Below are 23,300 nucleotides of genomic sequence, written 5' to 3'. Positions count from 1 at the left end.
ATTTTCACGCGTATTTCGACATTTGAGTCCTGTAATATGAGTTGCGGAACATGTTGCTTATATACATTTTTTTCCTCTTGTTATAAGCTTTCGAATGAGGTATAAAGTTAATCTATAATGAGGGACTAAAAGGTCGCAGCAGTCCATTCCATTATTCAAAATATCCATTTCATTATTCAAAATTGGCTATTTCTTAATTTTCACGCGTGTTTCGACATTTAAGTCCTGTAATATGCGTTGCGGAACATGTTGACTATAAACATTTTGTTCCTCTCGTAATGTAATAAGCTTTCGAATGAGGTATAAGGTTTGTCTATAATTAGGGGTTAAAGGGTCGCAGCAGTCCATTCCATTATTCAAAATATCCATTTCATTATTCAAAATTGCCTTTTTCTTAATTTTCACGCGTATTTCGACATTTGAGTCCTGTAATATGAGTTGCGGAACATGTTGCCTATATACATTTTGTTCCTCTTGTTATAAGCTATCGAATGAGGTATAAAGTTAATCTATAATGAGGGGCTAAAAGGTTGCAGCAGTCCATTCCATTATTCAAAATATCCATTTCATTATTCAAAATTGGCTATTTATTAATTTTCACGCGTATTTCGACATTTAAGTCCTGTAATATGCGTTGCTGAACATTTTGACTATAAACGTGTTGTTCCTCTTGTTATAAGCTTTCGAATGAGGTATAAAGTTTATCTATAATCAGAGGCTAAAGGGTCGCAGCAGTCCATTCCATTATTCAAAATACCCATTTCATTATTCAAAATTGGCTATTTCGTAATTTTCACGCGTATTTCGACATTTAAGTCCTCTAATATGCGTTGCGGAACATGTTGACTATATACATTTTGTTCCTCTCGTAATAAGCTTTCGAATGAGGTATAAGGTTTTTTCTATAATTTGGGGTGAAAGGGTCGTGGCAGTCCATTCCATTATTCAAAATATCCATTTCATTATTCAAAATTGCCTATTTCGTAATTTTAACGCGTATTTCGACATTAAAGTCCTGTGATATGCGTTGTAGAACATGTTGACTATATACATTTTGTTCCTCTTGTTATAAGCTTTCAAATGAGGTATAAGGTTTATCTATAATTAGGGGCTAAAGGGTCGCAGCAGTCCATTCCATTATTCAAAATATCCATTTCATTATTCAAAATTGCCTTTTTCTTAATTTTCACGCGTATTTCGACATTTGAGATCTGTAATATGAGTTGCGGAACATGTTGCCTATATACATTTTGTTCCTCTTGTTATAAGCTATCGAATGAGGTATAAAGTTAATCTATAATGAGGGGCTAAAAGGTTGTAGCAGTCCATTCCATTATTCAAAATATCCATTTCATTATTCAAAATTGGCTATTTCTTAATTTTCACGCGTATTTCGACATTTAAGTCCTGTAATATGCGTTGCTGAACATTTTGACTATAAACGTGTTGTTCCTCTTGTTATAAGCTTTCGAATGAGGTATAAAGTTTATCTATAATCAGAGGTTAAAGGGTCGCAGCAGTCCATTCCATTATTCAAAATACCCATTTCATTATTCAAAATTGGCTATTTCGTAATTTTCACGCGTATTTCGACATTTAAGTCCTCTAATATGCGTTGCGGAACATGTTGACTATATACATTTTGTTCCTCTCGTAATAAGCTTTCGAATGAGGTATAAGGTTTTTTCTATAATTTGGGGTGAAAGGGTCGTGGCAGTCCATTCCATTATTCAAAATATCCATTTCATTATTCAAAATTGCCTATTTCGTAATTTTAACGCGTATTTCGACATTTAAGTCCTGTAATATGCGTTGCGGAACATGTTGACTATATACATTTTTTTCCTCTTGTTATAAGCTTTCGAATGAGGTATAAAGTTTATCAATAATTAGGGGCTAAAAGGTCGCGGCAGTCCATTCCATTATTCAAAATATCCATTTCATTTTTCAAAATTGGCTATTTCTTAATTTTCACGCGTATTTCGACATTTAAGTCCTGTAATATGCGTTGCGGAACATGTTGACTATATAAGTTTTGTTCCTCTTGTTATAAGCTTTGGAATGAGGTATTATGTTTATCTATAATCATAGGCTAAAGGGTCGCAGCAGTCCATTCCATTATTCCAAATATCCATTTCATTATTCAAAATTGGCTATTTCGTAATTTTCTATGTCTTAACTTTCACGCGTATTTAGACATTTCAGTCCTGTAAGATGCGTTGCAGAACATGTTGACTATATACATTTTTTTCCTCTTGTTATAAGCTTTCGAATGAGGTATAAAGTTTATCTATAATTAGGGGCTAAAAGGTCGCGGCAGTCCATTTCATTATTCAAAATATCCATTTCATTATTCAAAATTGGCTATTTCTTAATTTTCACGCGTATTTCGACATTTAAGTCCTGTAATATGCGTTGCGGAACATGTTGACTATATACATTTTGTTCCTCTTGTTATAAGCTTTCGAATGAGGTATAAAGTTTATCTATAATGAGGGGTTAAAAGGTCGCAGCAGTCCATTTCATTATTCAAAATATCCATTTCATTATTCAAAATTGCTATTTCTTAATTTTCACGCGTATTTCGACATTTGAGTCCTGTAATATGAGTTGCGGAACATGTTGCTTATATACATTTTGTTCCTCTTGTTATAAGCTTTCGAATGAGGTATAAAGTTAATCTATAATGAGGGACTAAAAGGTCGCAGCAGTCCATTCCATTATTCAAAATATCCATTTCATTATTCAAAATTGGCTATTTCTTAATTTTCACGCGTGTTTCGACATTTAAGTCCTGTAATATGCGTTGCGGAACATGTTGACTATAAACATTTTGTTCCTCTCGTAATAAGCTTTCGAATGAGGTATAAGGTTTGTCTATAATTAGGGGTTAAAGGGTCGCAGCAGTCCATTCCATTATTCAAAATATCCATTTCATTATTCAAAATTGCCTTTTTCTTAATTTTCACGCGTATTTCGACATTTGAGTCCTGTAATATGAGTTGCGGAACATGTTGCCTATATACATTTTGTTCCTCTTGTTATAAGCTATCGAATGAGGTATAAAGTTAATCTATAATGAGGGGCTAAAAGGTTGCAGCAGTCCATTCCATTATTCAAAATATCCATTTCATTATTCAAAATTGGCTATTTCTTAATTTTCACGCGTATTTCGACATTTAAGTCCTGTAATATGCGTTGCTGAACATTTTGACTATAAACGTGTTGTTCCTCTTGTTATAAGCTTTCGAATGAGGTATAAAGTTTATCTATAATCAGAGGCTAAAGGGTCGCAGCAGTCCATTCCATTATTCAAAATACCCATTTCATTATTCAAAATTGGCTATTTCGTAATTTTCACGCGTATTTCGACATTTAAGTCCTCTAATATGCGTTGCGGAACATGTTGACTATATACATTTTGTTCCTCTCGTAATAAGCTTTCGAATGAGGTATAAGGTTTTTTCTATAATTTGGGGTGAAAGGGTCGTGGCAGTCCATTCCATTATTCAAAATATCCATTTCATTATTCAAAATTGCCTATTTCGTAATTTTAACGCGTATTTCGACATTAAAGTCCTGTGATATGCGTTGTAGAACATATTGACTATATACATTTTTTCCCTCTTGTTATAAGCTTTCGAATGAGGTATAAAGTTTATCTATAATTAGGGGCTAAAAGGTCGCGGCAGTCCATTCCATTATTCAAAACATCCATTTCATTACTCAAAAATGGCTATTTCTTAATTTTCACGCGTATTTCGACATTTAAGTCCTGTAATATGCGTTGCAGAACATTTTGACTATAGACGTTTTGTTCCTCTTGTTATAAGCTTTCGAATGAGGTATAAAGTTTATCTATAATCAGAGGCTAAAGGGTCGCAGCAGTCCATTCCATTATTCAAAATATCCATTCCATTATTCAAAATTGGCTATTTCGTAATTTTAACGCGTATTTCGACATTTAAGTCCTGTAATATGCGTTGCAGAACATGTTGACTATATACATTTTGTTCTACTTGTTATAAGCTTTCAAATGAGGTATAAGGTTTATCTATAATTAGGGGCTAAAGGCTCGCAGCAGTCCATTCCATTATTCAAAATATCCATTTCATTATTCAAAATTGGCTATTTCTTAACTTTCACGCGTATTTCGACATTTAAGTCCTGTAATATGCGTTGCAGAACATGTTGACTATATACATTTTTTCCCTCTTGTTATAAGCTTTCGAATGAGGTATAAAGTTTATCTATAATTAGGGGCTAAAAGGTCGCGGCAGTCCATTCCATTATTCAAAATATCCATTTCATTATTCAAAATTGGCTATTTCTTAATTTTCACGCGTATTTTGACATTTAAGTTCTGTAATATGCGTTGCGGAACATGTTGACTATATACATTTTGTTCCTCTTGTTATAAGCTTTCGAATGAGGTATAAAGTGTATCTATAATGAGGGGCTAAAAGGTTACGGCAGTCCATTCCATTATTCAAAATATCCATTTCATTATTCAAAATTAGCTATTTCTAAATTTTAACGCGTATTTCAAAATTTAAGTCCTGTAATATGCGTTGCGGAACATGTTGACTATATATATTTTGTTCCTCTTGTTATAAGCTTTCGAATGAGGTACAAAGTTTATCTATAATCAGAGGCTTAAGGGTCGCAGCAGTCCATTCCATTATTCAAAATACCCATTTCATTATTCAAAATTGGCTATTTCGTAATTTTCACGCGTATTTCGACATTTAAGTCCTCTAATATGCGTTGCGGAACATGTTGACTATATACATTTTGTTCCTCTCGTAATAAGCTTTCGAATGAGGTATAAGGTTTTTTCTATAATTTGGGGTGAAAGGGTCGTGGCAGTCCATTCCATTATTCAAAATATCCATTTCATTATTCAAAATTGCCTATTTCGTAATTTTAACGCGTATTTCGACATTAAAGTCCTGTGATATGCGTTGTAGAACATGTTGACTATATACATTTTGTTCCTCTTGTTATAAGTTTTCAAATGAGGTATAAGGTTTATCTATAATTAGGGGCTTAAGGGTCGCAGCAGTCCATTCCATTATTCAAAATATCCATTTCATTATTCAAAATTGGCTATTTCTTAACTTTCACGCGTACTTCGACATTTAAGTCCTGTAATATGCGTTGTAGAACATGTTGACTATATACATTTTTTCACTCTTGTTATAAGCTTTCGAATGAGGTACAAAGTTTATCTATAATCAGAGGCTTAAGGGTCGCAGCAGTCCATTCCATTATTCAAAATACCCATTTCATTATTCAAAATTGGCTATTTCGTAATTTTCACGCGTATTTCGACATTTAAGTCCTCTAATATGCGTTGCGGAACATGTTGACTATATACATTTTGTTCCTCTCGTAATAAGCTTTCGAATGAGGTATAAGGTTTTTTCTATAATTTGGGGTGAAAGGGTCGTGGCAGTCCATTCCATTATTCAAAATATCCATTTCATTATTCAAAATTGCCTATTTCGTAATTTTAACGCGTATTTCGACATTACAGTCCTGTGATATGCGTTGTAGAACATGTTGACTATATACATTTTGTTCCTCTTGTTATAAGCTTTCAAATGAGGTATAAGGTTTATCTATAATTAGGGGCTAAAGGGTCGCAGCAGTCCATTCCATTATTCAAAATATCCATTTCATTATTCAAAATTGGCTATTTCTTAACTTTCACGCGTACTTCGACATTTAAGTCCTGTAATATGCGTTGTAGAACATGTTGACTATATACATTTTTTCACTCTTGTTATAAGCTTTCGAATGAGGTATAAAGTTTATCTATAATTAGGGGCTAAAAGGTCGCGGCAGTCCATTCCATTATTCAAAACATCCATTTCATTACTCAAAAATGGCTATTTCTTAATTTTCACGCGTATTTCGACATTTAAGTCCTGTAATATGCGTTGCAGAACATTTTGACTATAGACGTTTTGTTCCTCTTGTTATAAGCTTTCGAATGAGGTATAAAGTTTATCTATAATCAGAGGCTAAAGGGTCGCAGCAGTCCATTCCATTATTCAAAATATCCATTCCATTATTCAAAATTGGCTATTTCGTAATTTTAACGCGTATTTCGACATTTAAGTCCTGTAATATGCGTTGCAGAACATGTTGACTATATACATTTTGTTCTACTTGTTATAAGCTTTCAAATGAGGTATAAGGTTTATCTATAATTAGGGGCTAAAGGGTCGCAGCAGTCCATTCCATTATTCAAAATATCCATTTCATTATTCAAAATTGGCTATTTCTTAACTTTCACGCGTATTTCGACATTTAAGTCCTGTAATATGCGTTGCAGAACATGTTGACTATATACATTTTTTCCCTCTTGTTATAAGCTTTCGAATGAGGTATAAAGTTTATCTATAATTAGGGGCTAAAAGGTCGCGGCAGTCCATTCCATTATTCAAAATATCCATTTCATTATTCAAAATTGGCTATTTCTTAATTTTCACGCGTATTTCGACATTTAAGTTCTGTAATATGCGTTGCGGAACATGTTGACTATATACATTTTGTTCCTCTTGTTATAAGCGTTCGAATGAGGTATAAAGTGTATCTATAATGAGGGGCTAAAAGGTTACGGCAGTCCATTCCATTATTCAAAATATCCATTTCATTATTCAAAATTAGCTATTTCTAAATTTTAACGCGTATTTCAAAATTTAAGTCCTGTAATATGCGTTGCGGAACATGTTGACTATATATATTTTGTTCCTCTTGTTATAAGCTTTCGAATGAGGTACAAAGTTTATCTATAATCAGAGGCTTAAGGGTCGCAGCAGTCCATTCCATTATTCAAAATACCCATTTCATTATTCAAAATTGGCTATTTCGTAATTTTCACGCGTATTTCGACATTTAAGTCCTCTAATATGCGTTGCGGAACATGTTGACTATATACATTTTGTTCCTCTCGTAATAAGCTTTCGAATGAGGTATAAGGTTTTTTCTATAATTTGGGGTGAAAGGGTCGTGGCAGTCCATTCCATTATTCAAAATATCCATTTCATTATTCAAAATTGCCTATTTCGTAATTTTAACGCGTATTTCGACATTAAAGTCCTGTGATATGCGTTGTAGAACATGTTGACTATATACATTTTGTTCCTCTTGTTATAAGCTTTCAAATGAGGTATAAGGTTTATCTATAATTAGGGGCTAAAGGGTCGCAGCAGTCCATTCCATTATTCAAAATATCCATTTCATTATTCAAAATTGGCTATTTCTTAACTTTCACGCGTACTTCGACATTTAAGTCCTGTAATATGCGTTGTAGAACATGTTGACTATATACATTTTTTCACTCTTGTTATAAGCTTTCGAATGAGGTATAAAGTTTATCTATAATTAGGGGCTAAAAGGTCGCGGCAGTCCATTCCATTATTCAAAACATCCATTTCATTACTCAAAAATGGCTATTTCTTAATTTTCACGCGTATTTCGACATTTGAGTCCTGTAATATGCGTTGCAGAACATTTTGACTATAGACGTTTTGTTCCTCTTGTTATAAGCTTTCGAATGAGGTATAAAGTTTATCTATAATCAGAGGCTAAAGGGTCGCAGCAGTCCATTCCATTATTCAAAATATCCATTTCATTATTCAAAATTGGCTATTTCTTAACTTTCACGCGTATTTCGACATTTAAGTCCTGTAATATGCGTTGCAGAACATGTTGACTATATACATTTTTTCCCTCTTGTTATAAGCTTTCGAATGAGGTATAAAGTTTATCTATAATTAGGGGCTAAAAGGTCGCGGCAGTCCATTCCATTATTCAAAATATCCATTTCATTATTCAAAATTGGCTATTTCTTAATTTTCACGCGTATTTCGACATTTAAGTTCTGTAATATGCGTTGCGGAACATGTTGACTATATACATTTTGTTCCTCTTGTTATAAGCGTTCGAATGAGGTATAAAGTGTATCTATAATGAGGGGCTAAAAGGTTACGGCAGTCCATTCCATTATTCAAAATATCCATTTCATTACTCAAAAATGGCTATTTCTTAATTTTCACGCGTATTTCGACATTAAAGTCCTGTGATATGCGTTGTAGAACATGTTGACTATATACATTTTGTTCCTCTTGTTATAAGCTTTCAAATGAGGTATAAGGTTTATCTATAATTAGGGGCTAAAGGGTCGCAGCAGTCCATTCCATTATTCAAAATATCCATTTCATTATTCAAAATTGGCTATTTCTTAACTTTCACGCGTACTTCGACATTTAAGTCCTGTAATATGCGTTGTAGAACATGTTGACTATATACATTTTTTCACTCTTGTTATAAGCTTTCGAATGAGGTATAAAGTTTATCTATAATTAGGGGCTAAAAGGTCGCGGCAGTCCATTCCATTATTCAAAACATCCATTTCATTACTCAAAAATGGCTATTTCTTAATTTTCACGCGTATTTCGACATTTAAGTCCTGTAATATGCGTTGCAGAACATTTTGACTATAGACGTTTTGTTCCTCTTGTTATAAGCTTTCGAATGAGGTATAAAGTTTATCTATAATCAGAGGCTAAAGGGTCGCAGCAGTCCATTCCATTATTCAAAATATCCATTCCATTATTCAAAATTGGCTATTTCGTAATTTTAACGCGTATTTCGACATTTAAGTCCTGTAATATGCGTTGCAAAACATGTTGACTATATACATTTTGTTCTACTTGTTATAAGCTTTCAAATGAGGTATAAGGTTTATCTATAATTAGGGGCTAAAGGGTCGCAGCAGTCCATTCCATTATTCAAAATATCCATTTCATTATTCAAAATTGGCTATTTCTTAACTTTCACGCGTATTTCGACATTTAAGTCCTGTAATATGCGTTGCAGAACATGTTGACTATATACATTTTTTCCCTCTTGTTATAAGCTTTCGAATGAGGTATAAAGTTTATCTATAATTAGGGGCTAAAAGGTCGCGGCAGTCCATTCCATTATTCAAAATATCCATTTCATTATTCAAAATTGGCTATTTCTTAATTTTCACGCGTATTTCGACATTTAAGTTCTGTAATATGCGTTGCGGAACATGTTGACTATATACATTTTGTTCCTCTTGTTATAAGCGTTCGAATGAGGTATAAAGTGTATCTATAATGAGGGGCTAAAAGGTTACGGCAGTCCATTCCATTATTCAAAATATCCATTTCATTATTCAAAATTAGCTATTTCTAAATTTTAACGCGTATTTCAAAATTTAAGTCCTGTAATATGCGTTGCGGAACATGTTGACTATATATATTTTGTTCCTCTTGTTATAAGCTTTCGAATGAGGTACAAAGTTTATCTATAATCAGAGGCTTAAGGGTCGCAGCAGTCCATTCCATTATTCAAAATACCCATTTCATTATTCAAAATTGGCTATTTCGTAATTTTCACGCGTATTTCGACATTTAAGTCCTCTAATATGCGTTGCGGAACATGTTGACTATATACATTTTGTTCCTCTCGTAATAAGCTTTCGAATGAGGTATAAGGTTTTTTCTATAATTTGGGGTGAAAGGGTCGTGGCAGTCCATTCCATTATTCAAAATATCCATTTCATTATTCAAAATTGCCTATTTCGTAATTTTAACGCGTATTTCGACATTAAAGTCCTGTGATATGCGTTGTAGAACATGTTGACTATATACATTTTGTTCCTCTTGTTATAAGCTTTCAAATGAGGTATAAGGTTTATCTATAATTAGGGGCTAAAGGGTCGCAGCAGTCCATTCCATTATTCAAAATATCCATTTCATTATTCAAAATTGGCTATTTCTTAACTTTCACGCGTACTTCGACATTTAAGTCCTGTAATATGCGTTGTAGAACATGTTGACTATATACATTTTTTCACTCTTGTTATAAGCTTTCGAATGAGGTATAAAGTTTATCTATAATTAGGGGCTAAAAGGTCGCGGCAGTCCATTCCATTATTCAAAACATCCATTTCATTACTCAAAAATGGCTATTTCTTAATTTTCACGCGTATTTCGACATTTGAGTCCTGTAATATGCGTTGCAGAACATTTTGACTATAGACGTTTTGTTCCTCTTGTTATAAGCTTTCGAATGAGGTATAAAGTTTATCTATAATCAGAGGCTAAAGGGTCGCAGCAGTCCATTCCATTATTCAAAATATCCATTTCATTATTCAAAATTGGCTATTTCTTAACTTTCACGCGTATTTCGACATTTAAGTCCTGTAATATGCGTTGCAGAACATGTTGACTATATACATTTTTTCCCTCTTGTTATAAGCTTTCGAATGAGGTATAAAGTTTATCTATAATTAGGGGCTAAAAGGTCGCGGCAGTCCATTCCATTATTCAAAATATCCATTTCATTATTCAAAATTGGCTATTTCTTAATTTTCACGCGTATTTCGACATTTAAGTTCTGTAATATGCGTTGCGGAACATGTTGACTATATACATTTTGTTCCTCTTGTTATAAGCGTTCGAATGAGGTATAAAGTGTATCTATAATGAGGGGCTAAAAGGTTACGGCAGTCCATTCCATTATTCAAAATATCCATTTCATTATTCAAAATTAGCTATTTCTAAATTTTAACGCGTATTTCAAAATTTAAGTCCTGTAATATGCGTTGCGGAACATGTTGACTATATATATTTTGTTCCTCTTGTTATAAGCTTTCGAATGAGGTACAAAGTTTATCTATAATCAGAGGCTTAAGGGTCGCAGCAGTCCATTCCATTATTCAAAATACCCATTTCATTATTCAAAATTGGCTATTTCGTAATTTTCACGCGTATTTCGACATTTAAGTCCTCTAATATGCGTTGCGGAACATGTTGACTATATACATTTTGTTCCTCTCGTAATAAGCTTTCGAATGAGGTATAAGGTTTTTTCTATAATTTGGGGTGAAAGGGTCGTGGCAGTCCATTCCATTATTCAAAATATCCATTTCATTATTCAAAATTGCCTATTTCGTAATTTTAACGCGTATTTCGACATTAAAGTCCTGTGATATGCGTTGTAGAACATGTTGACTATATACATTTTGTTCCTCTTGTTATAAGCTTTCAAATGAGGTATAAGGTTTATCTATAATTAGGGGCTAAAGGGTCGCAGCAGTCCATTCCATTATTCAAAATATCCATTTCATTATTCAAAATTGGCTATTTCTTAACTTTCACGCGTACTTCGACATTTAAGTCCTGTAATATGCGTTGTAGAACATGTTGACTATATACATTTTTTCACTCTTGTTATAAGCTTTCGAATGAGGTATAAAGTTTATCTATAATTAGGGGCTAAAAGGTCGCGGCAGTCCATTCCATTATTCAAAACATCCATTTCATTACTCAAAAATGGCTATTTCTTAATTTTCACGCGTATTTCGACATTTAAGTCCTGTAATATGCGTTGCAGAACATTTTGACTATAGACGTTTTGTTCCTCTTGTTATAAGCTTTCGAATGAGGTATAAAGTTTATCTATAATCAGAGGCTAAAGGGTCGCAGCAGTCCATTCCATTATTCAAAATATCCATTCCATTATTCAAAATTGGCTATTTCGTAATTTTAACGCGTATTTCGACATTTAAGTCCTGTAATATGCGTTGCAGAACATGTTGACTATATACATTTTGTTCTACTTGTTATAAGCTTTCAAATGAGGTATAAGGTTTATCTATAATTAGGGGCTAAAGGGTCGCAGCAGTCCATTCCATTATTCAAAATATCCATTTCATTATTCAAAATTGGCTATTTCTTAACTTTCACGCGTATTTCGACATTTAAGTCCTGTAATATGCGTTGCAGAACATGTTGACTATATACATTTTTTCCCTCTTGTTATAAGCTTTCGAATGAGGTATAAAGTTTATCTATAATTAGGGGCTAAAAGGTCGCGGCAGTCCATTCCATTATTCAAAATATCCATTTCATTATTCAAAATTGGCTATTTCTTAATTTTCACGCGTATTTCGACATTTAAGTTCTGTAATATGCGTTGCGGAACATGTTGACTATATACATTTTGTTCCTCTTGTTATAAGCGTTCGAATGAGGTATAAAGTGTATCTATAATGAGGGGCTAAAAGGTTACGGCAGTCCATTCCATTATTCAAAATATCCATTTCATTATTCAAAATTAGCTATTTCTAAATTTTAACGCGTATTTCAAAATTTAAGTCCTGTAATATGCGTTGCGGAACATGTTGACTATATATATTTTGTTCCTCTTGTTATAAGCTTTCGAATGAGGTACAAAGTTTATCTATAATCAGAGGCTTAAGGGTCGCAGCAGTCCATTCCATTATTCAAAATACCCATTTCATTATTCAAAATTGGCTATTTCGTAATTTTCACGCGTATTTCGACATTTAAGTCCTCTAATATGCGTTGCGGAACATGTTGACTATATACATTTTGTTCCTCTCGTAATAAGCTTTCGAATGAGGTATAAGGTTTTTTCTATAATTTGGGGTGAAAGGGTCGTGGCAGTCCATTCCATTATTCAAAATATCCATTTCATTATTCAAAATTGCCTATTTCGTAATTTTAACGCGTATTTCGACATTAAAGTCCTGTGATATGCGTTGTAGAACATGTTGACTATATACATTTTGTTCCTCTTGTTATAAGCTTTCAAATGAGGTATAAGGTTTATCTATAATTAGGGGCTAAAGGGTCGCAGCAGTCCATTCCATTATTCAAAATATCCATTTCATTATTCAAAATTGGCTATTTCTTAACTTTCACGCGTACTTCGACATTTAAGTCCTGTAATATGCGTTGTAGAACATGTTGACTATATACATTTTTTCACTCTTGTTATAAGCTTTCGAATGAGGTATAAAGTTTATCTATAATTAGGGGCTAAAAGGTCGCGGCAGTCCATTCCATTATTCAAAACATCCATTTCATTACTCAAAAATGGCTATTTCTTAATTTTCACGCGTATTTCGACATTTAAGTCCTGTAATATGCGTTGCAGAACATTTTGACTATAGACGTTTTGTTCCTCTTGTTATAAGCTTTCGAATGAGGTATAAAGTTTATCTATAATCAGAGGCTAAAGGGTCGCAGCAGTCCATTCCATTATTCAAAATATCCATTCCATTATTCAAAATTGGCTATTTCGTAATTTTAACGCGTATTTCGACATTTAAGTCCTGTAATATGCGTTGCAGAACATGTTGACTATATACATTTTGTTCTACTTGTTATAAGCTTTCAAATGAGGTATAAGGTTTATCTATAATTAGGGGCTAAAGGGTCGCAGCAGTCCATTCCATTATTCAAAATATCCATTTCATTATTCAAAATTGGCTATTTCTTAACTTTCACGCGTATTTCGACATTTAAGTCCTGTAATATGCGTTGCAGAACATGTTGACTATATACATTTTTTCCCTCTTGTTATAAGCTTTCGAATGAGGTATAAAGTTTATCTATAATTAGGGGCTAAAAGGTCGCGGCAGTCCATTCCATTATTCAAAATATCCATTTCATTATTCAAAATTGGCTATTTCTTAATTTTCACGCGTATTTCGACATTTAAGTTCTGTAATATGCGTTGCGGAACATGTTGACTATATACATTTTGTTCCTCTTGTTATAAGCGTTCGAATGAGGTATAAAGTGTATCTATAATGAGGGGCTAAAAGGTTACGGCAGTCCATTCCATTATTCAAAATATCCATTTCATTATTCAAAATTAGCTATTTCTAAATTTTAACGCGTATTTCAAAATTTAAGTCCTGTAATATGCGTTGCGGAACATGTTGACTATATATATTTTGTTCCTCTTGTTATAAGCTTTCGAATGAGGTACAAAGTTTATCTATAATCAGAGGCTTAAGGGTCGCAGCAGTCCATTCCATTATTCAAAATACCCATTTCATTATTCAAAATTGGCTATTTCGTAATTTTCACGCGTATTTCGACATTTAAGTCCTCTAATATGCGTTGCGGAACATGTTGACTATATACATTTTGTTCCTCTCGTAATAAGCTTTCGAATGAGGTATAAGGTTTTTTCTATAATTTGGGGTGAAAGGGTCGTGGCAGTCCATTCCATTATTCAAAATATCCATTTCATTATTCAAAATTGACTATTTCGTAATTTTAACGCGTATTTCGACATTAAAGTCCTGTGATATGCGTTGTAGAACATGTTGACTATATACATTTTGTTCCTCTTGTTATAAGCTTTCAAATGAGGTATAAGGTTTATCTATAATTAGGGGCTAAAGGGTCGCAGCAGTCCATTCCATTATTCAAAATATCCATTTCATTATTCAAAATTGGCTATTTCTTAACTTTCACGCGTACTTCGACATTTAAGTCCTGTAATATGCGTTGTAGAACATGTTGACTATATACATTTTTTCACTCTTGTTATAAGCTTTCGAATGAGGTATAAAGTTTATCTATAATTAGGGGCTAAAAGGTCGCGGCAGTCCATTCCATTATTCAAAACATCCATTTCATTACTCAAAAATGGCTATTTCTTAATTTTCACGCGTATTTCGACATTTGAGTCCTGTAATATGCGTTGCAGAACATTTTGACTATAGACGTTTTGTTCCTCTTGTTATAAGCTTTCGAATGAGGTATAAAGTTTATCTATAATCAGAGGCTAAAGGGTCGCAGCAGTCCATTCCATTATTCAAAATATCCATTCCATTATTCAAAATTGGCTATTTCGTAATTTTAACGCGTATTTCGACATTTAAGTCCTGTAATATGCGTTGCAGAACATGTTGACTATATACATTTTGTTCTACTTGTTATAAGCTTTCAAATGAGGTATAAGGTTTATCTATAATTAGGGGCTAAAGGGTCGCAGCAGTCCATTCCATTATTCAAAATATCCATTTCATTATTCAAAATTGGCTATTTCTTAACTTTCACGCGTATTTCGACATTTAAGTCCTGTAATATGCGTTGCAGAACATGTTGACTATATACATTTTTTCCCTCTTGTTATAAGCTTTCGAATGAGGTATAAAGTTTATCTATAATTAGGGGCTAAAAGGTCGCGGCAGTCCATTCCATTATTCAAAATATCCATTTCATTATTCAAAATTGGCTATTTCTTAATTGTCACGCGTATTTCGACATTTAAGTTCTGTAATATGCGTTGCGGAACATGTTGACTATATACATTTTGTTCCTCTTGTTATAAGCTTTCGAATGAGGTATAAAGTGTATCTATAATGAGGGGCTAAAAGGTTACGGCAGTCCATTCCATTATTCAAAATATCCATTTCATTATTCAAAATTAGCTATTTCTAAATTTTAACGCGTATTTCAAAATTTAAGTCCTGTAATATGCGTTGCGGAACATGTTGACTATATACATTTTGTTCCTCTTGTTATAAGCTTTCGAATGAGGTACAAAGTTAATCTATAATGAGGGGATTAAGGGTCGCGGCAGTCCATTCCATTATTCAAAATATCCATTAAATTTCATTATTCAAAATTGGCTATTTCTTAATTTTCATGCGTATTTCGACATTTAAGTCCTGTAATATGCGTTGCAGAACATGTTGACTATATACATTTTGTTCTACTTGTTATAAGCTTTCAAATGAGGTATAAGGTTTATCTATATTTAGGGGCTAAAGGGTCGCAGCAGTCCATTCCATTATTCAAAATATCCATTTCATTATTCAAAATTGGCTATTTCTTAACTTTCACGCGTATTTCGACATTTAAGTCCTGTAATATGCGTTGCAGAACATGTTGACTATATACATTTTTTCCCTCTTGTTATAAGCTTTCGAATGAGGTATAAAGTTTATCTATAATTAGGGGCTAAAAGGTCGCGGCAGTCCATTCCATTATTCAAAATATCCATTTCATTATTCAAAATTGGCTATTTCTTAATTTTCACGCGTATTTCGACATTTAAGTTCTGTAATATGCGTTGCGGAACATGTTGACTATATACATTTTGTTCCTCTTGTTATAAGCGTTCGAATGAGGTATAAAGTGTATCTATAATGAGGGGCTAAAAGGTTACGGCAGTCCATTCCATTATTCAAAATATCCATTTCATTATTCAAAATTAGCTATTTCTAAATTTTAACGCGTATTTCAAAATTTAAGTCCTGTAATATGCGTTGCGGAACATGTTGACTATATATATTTTGTTCCTCTTGTTATAAGCTTTCGAATGAGGTACAAAGTTTATCTATAATCAGAGGCTTAAGGGTCGCAGCAGTCCATTCCATTATTCAAAATACCCATTTCATTATTCAAAATTGGCTATTTCGTAATTTTCACGCGTATTTCGACATTTAAGTCCTCTAATATGCGTTGCGGAACATGTTGACTATATACATTTTGTTCCTCTCGTAATAAGCTTTCGAATGAGGTATAAGGTTTTTTCTATAATTTGGGGTGAAAGGGTCGTGGCAGTCCATTCCATTATTCAAAATATCCATTTCATTATTCAAAATTGCCTATTTCGTAATTTTAACGCGTATTTCGACATTAAAGTCCTGTGATATGCGTTGTAGAACATGTTGACTATATACATTTTGTTCCTCTTGTTATAAGCTTTCAAATGAGGTATAAGGTTTATCTATAATTAGGGGCTAAAGGGTCGCAGCAGTCCATTCCATTATTCAAAATATCCATTTCATTATTCAAAATTGGCTATTTCTTAACTTTCACGCGTACTTCGACATTTAAGTCCTGTAATATGCGTTGTAGAACATGTTGACTATATACATTTTTTCACTCTTGTTATAAGCTTTCGAATGAGGTATAAAGTTTATCTATAATTAGGGGCTAAAAGGTCGCGGCAGTCCATTCCATTATTCAAAACATCCATTTCATTACTCAAAAATGGCTATTTCTTAATTTTCACGCGTATTTCGACATTTGAGTCCTGTAATATGCGTTGCAGAACATGTTGACTATAGACGTTTTGTTCCTCTTGTTATAAGCTTTCGAATGAGGTATAAAGTTTATCTATAATCAGAGGCTAAAGGGTCGCAGCAGTCCATTCCATTATTCAAAATATCCATTCCATTATTCAAAATTGGCTATTTCGTAATTTTAACGCGTATTTCGACATTTAAGTCCTGTAATATGCGTTGCAGAACATGTTGACTATATACATTTTGTTCTACTTGTTATAAGCTTTCAAATGAGGTATAAGGTTTATCTATAATTAGGGGCTAAAGGGTCGCAGCAGTCCATTCCATTATTCAAAATATCCATTTCATTATTCAAAATTGGCTATTTCTTAACTTTCACGCGTATTTCGACATTTAAGTCCTGTAATATGCGTTGCAGAACATGTTGACTATATACATTTTTTCCCTCTTGTTATAAGCTTTCGAATGAGGTATAAAGTTTATCTATAATTAGGGGCTAAAAGGTCGCGGCAGTCCATTCCATTATTCAAAATATCCATTTCATTATTCAAAATTGGCTATTTCTTAATTGTCACGCGTATTTCGACATTTAAGTTCTGTAATATGCGTTGCGGAACATGTTGACTATATACATTTTGTTCCTCTTGTTATAAGCTTTCGAATGAGGTATAAAGTGTATCTATAATGAGGGGCTAAAAGGTTACGGCAGTCCATTCCATTATTCAAAATATCCATTTCATTATTCAAAATTAGCTATTTCTAAATTTTAACGCGTATTTCAAAATTTAAGTCCTGTAATATGCGTTGCGGAACATGTTGACTATATACATTTTGTTCCTCTTGTTATAAGCTTTCGAATGAGGTACAAAGTTAATCTATAATGAGGGGATTAAGGGTCGCGGCAGTCCATTCCATTATTCAAAATATCCATTAAATTTCATTATTCAAAATTGGCTATTTCTTAATTTTCATGCGTATTTCGACATTTAAGTCCTCTAATATGCGTTGCTGAGCATGTTGACTATATACATTTTGTTCCTCTCGTTATAAGCTTTCGAATTAGGTATAAAGTTTATCTATAATCAGGGGCTAAAGGGTCGCAGCAGTCCATTTTATTATTCAAAATATCCATTTCATTATTCAAAATTGGCTTACATTTTTAACCCCATCGAATTATTTATGTATATGTCTGTCCCGAGTCAGGAGTCTGTAATTTAGCGGATGTCGTTTGTCTATGTGTTACATATTTGTTTTTCGTTCGTTTTTTAAAATAAATAAGGCCGTTAGTTGTCTTGTTTTACATTGTCTTATTGGGGTCTTTTATAGCTGACTATGCGGTATGGGCTTGGCTCATTGTTGTAGGCTGTACGGTGAGCTATAGTTGTTGATGTCTGTGTCATTTTGATCTTTTGTGGATGTTTGTCTCATTGACAATAATACCACATCTTCTTTTTTATATTTCCTCATTTTTATGCATATTGTGGCATTTAGGTCGTCCGTAAACCCTCTTATGGTCATTGCGAATCAAAATATAGCTATAGTGTCACGGTCAAATTTTTTTATATTTTTTTCACTATTCACCGCTTCAATTTGAATAATGAAACATAAACCATTTCATTATTCATTATTCATTTTTCAATATTGAATAGTGAATAATGAACTATTTCATTATTCATTATTGAATAATGAATAATGAACTATGAATAATGGACGTACTTCAGCCCGGTCCCGTTTTTGTACAAGCTAACACTATCCTTTTTATGGCATTCAAAATCGGATTTTTAAAAGATAACATTTACGTTAGATATTTGAAACCGGATAAAATAACCTGTAACATTTGAAACCGCAACTGTAACTTACAAGATAACATTACCGTTTTGTTACATTTGAAACCGCAACTGTAACTTACAAGATAATATTACCGTTTTGTTACATTTGAAATCGGATTTGTACAATTGGGACAATCGTAAAAAGTAAAACAGAACGCACGAATCACTGACCAGAGAAATGATGAGCACTGGATGATTTAAAGTTTGTTGAAAATTAAATATACATTTCAGGGGCATCCGCGCCTTGTCGACGCTCTTGCTAAACTCTACAGTATAACCATGGGAAGAGAAATAAACGCCATGACCAACATAAACGTCACCGTTGGAGCATTTGAAGCATTATACTGTACCTTCATGGGACTAATTAATCCCGGAGACGAGGTTAGTAATTCCAAATTGTATTTTTTTTACTCTTCGGTTAAAAACAACCACTGAAGATGGTCCTGACTAAGGACAGACACACGGAGCATCATATGTAGGCATTAAACAAGTTTTTGTATAGATCTCAACTTTTCTCTTTTAATCTTTATCAGTCGAATAAGAAAATGTGAGAAAATTTCAGGGACTGAATTTTCGGCTCTCCCTTGACACCATTTGCGAGTATGGTCTTGAGGAAACGATGATAGTCAGTCGGAAGGGGAAACTAAATGGCTGGTCCGTGTTAAAAGAGAGACATCACTTGTACGTACATGGCGCCCTTGTAGACTTCGGAAAAGATTAGGTTATGCCGCTACAAGACAGCACTCGCACCCGCAAAGTGGAAAGGGATTAATAAAAGTTGCAATAACTTGTTTTCAAATCCACTATAAATAAACATGTTTAAACTAAACTAAACTAAGAAAATGTACAAAAAAGAACGAACAATAAAAATCAGTACACGAACAAAATTTAATTAAATGAATAAGCGAATTACATTTAAATCAGTTTGCATTATTTATAATTCCCACTATGCTATGGTTTTCTGAATCATTTTAGGTTATACTGATTGAACCATTTTATGAACCCTATAAAGAAATGCTACGATTAGCAGGTGTAGTGCCTGTCTATATACCACTGAGAATGGTAAGTATGTCAACTTTATATATTTTGTATTATTTGAAGAAAAAAAAACATCAGACAAAATGAATCGCAAAACAAAACCAAATGAATCACTGAATACTGAATACTTTATTGCAAAAAACATATATATGCTATAGCAACGAAAAACATATTTACAACATGACAAATGATAAACAACAGAGAACAATACATATAAATCATTACAAGAAAGCAAATAACATTAAGTAACAATATGTGATCTGATTGACCACGCAGATTTTATGTAGTTACACAATTTTTTAATATGTAAAACAGACTTTGATTTAAATAGATACTGTAATTTAGTAAGGTTTGGCCAAAAACAATAGCATTTTGGCAAATATATAAGCCTAATTGATCTATAGGCAGGGCATACTAGTAAAAAGTGGTATTCGTTTTCAACACACTGCATATTACAACATTTACATAAACGTAATTATCTAGCCATGCCAGTATATCTTCCTGTTTCAATGTTCAGTTTAAATGTACCACTTCGCAATTTAGTTAAAAAGTGTGAAACATCAGGAAACGCAATAAATTGTTTCATAACCAAATGTGTTAACATTCTATTTATTATAGACAAATACATGCAAAAGTGTGACGAGCAGCGAAGACTGGACATTTGACCCCAGTCAAATGAGAGAAGCCTTCAATAGTAAGACAAAGGCTATAGTGGTAAACAACCCATCGAATCCACTTGGGAAGGTCAGTATACATTTTGTAATTCCATAAATTGATTTACAAGGTTTAACTTTTATTCAGCCAGTTTTTATTCTCGTTTGAATTGTTCTACATTTGACATTTTTGGGTCTTTTATAGTTTACTATGTGATATGGATTTTGCTCATTGTTAAAGGCCGTACGCTGACTTTTATCATTTGGTCTCTGAAGGAAAGATGTCAATCATACTCCCTCTTTTTTATATTTATGTCTAACTGTATAGGTCATGACGGATCTGAGGAATTGGTATCCCCAAGGTGGTACACAATTTCGGGTGTGGAGGCATCTGTACCCCTTTGTGGACATCTACAAACCTGTCACAGTTACTGCATATTTGAAATAACTAAACATCATTGAATGTGACAGAAGCGAGAAATACAAAGACGAGCTTCTGAGCAATTTCTTTTTTTTACAGCAATTTCAATATAATTCATTTACTGTGATCCCATTAGTGGTTTGCTAGATAAAGCTACCAGTCCAGATTATAATTCAGGTCGAACGAAGATATGTCAAAAAATCTGTGACAATGTATCAGCTTTGGCAATGTATCAGCTGTGGCAATGTATCAGCTGTGGCATTTAACTTCAACATCACTGTTGCATTATCCTAACAATGGTGTGAAGTATAAATAGGGTCCAAGCAAATACTGGTACAAAGCAGTGAACTGGACACGATTTGAAATATTAGGAACGGACAGAAACAAATCCACAAATAAACAGTTGCTGCATATAAATTTCATAGAACATTTCGATTTTCAGGTTTGAATACTTTGCAACGTACCTCCCCCTCCCCAAATGATGACTTGGGAATAGAACTATTGTCATCATTGTTCATTCTCCGACCGACTGTAAAAACTTTGCCACAGTTTGGTGTCTGTATTGCTGTGCGGGATGTAGCAAATGCGCAGTAACGTTCGATCAGATTGGGTAGGTTAAATCCGAAACCTCAAGAATCCTAGCAACAACTCTTTGAGGGGTCTGTAGATGACCTGTTCCAAGGTCAAATTAGTGTTCCTATCCAATATATCCTCATTGGCAGTCGAAATTTCCCAGACCCAGGAATACCGTTAATAACTTATTACAACACCTACCTATTGTATATTTTGATATGTTGTTCTCGTCCTAAACACGTATTAAATAGTTGCCACTGGACGTGAAGCAACCAACAATCTTAAACTTATTACAGGTGTTTACATTTGATGAGCTGAACCTGATATCTGAGTTGTGTAATGAATATGATGTTATGTGTATTGCTGATGAAGTCTATGAATGGTTAATATATGATGGGAAAAAGCATATCAGAATTGGTAAGTTTCTCTTTCGTACATTTTAATTTTGTTATTTTTACGCGGAATGAATTTGGAGTTTTGTATAGTATATGTTACTTGGATCATCTTTTGTGTGTCGTTTTTGATAGTAATGCTAAAGCTACTGCTCAATTCTTTTGTAAAATGTTCTTATACATCAGATCTATCTTGACTAATATTGTTACAAGTACAAATATTATTTAAATTGTGTCTCGAATGTGCAGTTTATTTACTAAAATCTATATAGATCATGCTGCTTGTAAACATCCGACTAACTAATATGTTCTTAGCGACCTTACCTGGTATGTGGGATAGAACAGTTACAATAGGCAGTGCTGGGAAGACGTTTAGTGTCACTGGTTGGAAAGTTGGTTGGGCTGTAGGTCCTGTAAACCTTATCCAGGGTATTAAGACTATCCATGATTCAGTTCTAAGAACTAATCCTACTCCAACTCAGGTATGTACAAAAATTCTTTTAAGGAATATATTATATCCCCTTTTAACGAAGAAATTTATTGCATGGGTAATACCTAGCTAGACCAAATTTACCAGAATGACAGCTTACATGACATTGGCACTTATTTCTGATTTTTTTTTTACCTTTAAACCTTTATATAACGTTGCATAAATTGAAAATAAGAATGTGTCCATAGTTCACGGATGCCCCAATCGCACTATTATTTTGTATGTTCAATGGACCGTGAAATTGGGGTCAAAACTCTAACTTGGCATCAAATTTAGAAAGTAACATGTGTACTAAATTTCAAATTGAAAGGACTTTTACTTCATTAAAAACTTCCTTGAGCAAAATCTTTAAAATGAAACAGTATAGACGGACGGACAGGCGAACGAATGTATGCTCAAACCAGAAAAAATAATGCCCATAAATGCCATGGGACATAAAAATCGTTGATAATTCACCAATTTTGAATTCTTCATTGTACAGGAAGCTATTGCTGTATCCTTAGAAACAGAATTATCCCGCATTGGTTCGTCAGAATGTTATTTTAGCTCCCTCCCACGGGATATGGAAATAAAGCGTGATCTCCTGTGTGAATACCTCAGTGAGGCAGGAATTACTGTAGTAGTGCCTGAAGGTGGCTATTTTATTGTAGCAGATATATCAAAGCTCGGTAGGGACACAATACATTATAATTATTTGACAGTGTATTTCTATAAATATAGATACTATATTTCTCTAAGTATCTTTTAGTTCAAAATATCATACCTTTTAAATCTTCACCATTTTTGATTTTTTTTTTTTTAAATTTAGATATTGTTTACATTTTTCACATATTATATTTTTGTTTCGACTACACAAGTATAAACACAGATCAGTATGGATATTTTGTTCGAATGTTTGACAGTGTTTTTTGACAAGATATTATCGTTTTTTTCTCATACAGTTCTATGTTCAACTCTGTTTCACAATGCCAGCAAGACACCTATTGGCGGTG

At 33.3% G+C, this 23,300-nt stretch overlaps 1 protein-coding gene across 1 annotated transcript in view; it reads left to right on the top strand.

The window, feature by feature from the left end:
• Positions 1-23,300, top strand: part of LOC134684302 (kynurenine--oxoglutarate transaminase 3-like) — a 63,689-nt gene that overhangs the window by 35,056 nt on the left and 5,333 nt on the right. The window contains exons 2-7 of the mRNA XM_063543588.1: positions 18,973-19,122; positions 19,717-19,803; positions 20,398-20,523; positions 21,723-21,843; positions 22,134-22,300; positions 22,790-22,976. Coding sequence (XP_063399658.1) covers positions 18,973-19,122; positions 19,717-19,803; positions 20,398-20,523; positions 21,723-21,843; positions 22,134-22,300; positions 22,790-22,976 — 838 coding nt within the window. The remainder of the gene's footprint in view (positions 1-18,972; positions 19,123-19,716; positions 19,804-20,397; positions 20,524-21,722; positions 21,844-22,133; positions 22,301-22,789; positions 22,977-23,300) is intronic.

Source organism: Mytilus trossulus, chromosome 9 (genome assembly GCF_036588685.1).
Source record: "Mytilus trossulus isolate FHL-02 chromosome 9, PNRI_Mtr1.1.1.hap1, whole genome shotgun sequence".
Lineage (NCBI taxonomy): Eukaryota > Metazoa > Mollusca > Bivalvia > Mytilida > Mytilidae > Mytilus > Mytilus trossulus.
The sequence above is the reverse complement of the archived record's forward strand: the minus strand, read 5'-3'. Positions and strand labels throughout refer to the sequence as shown.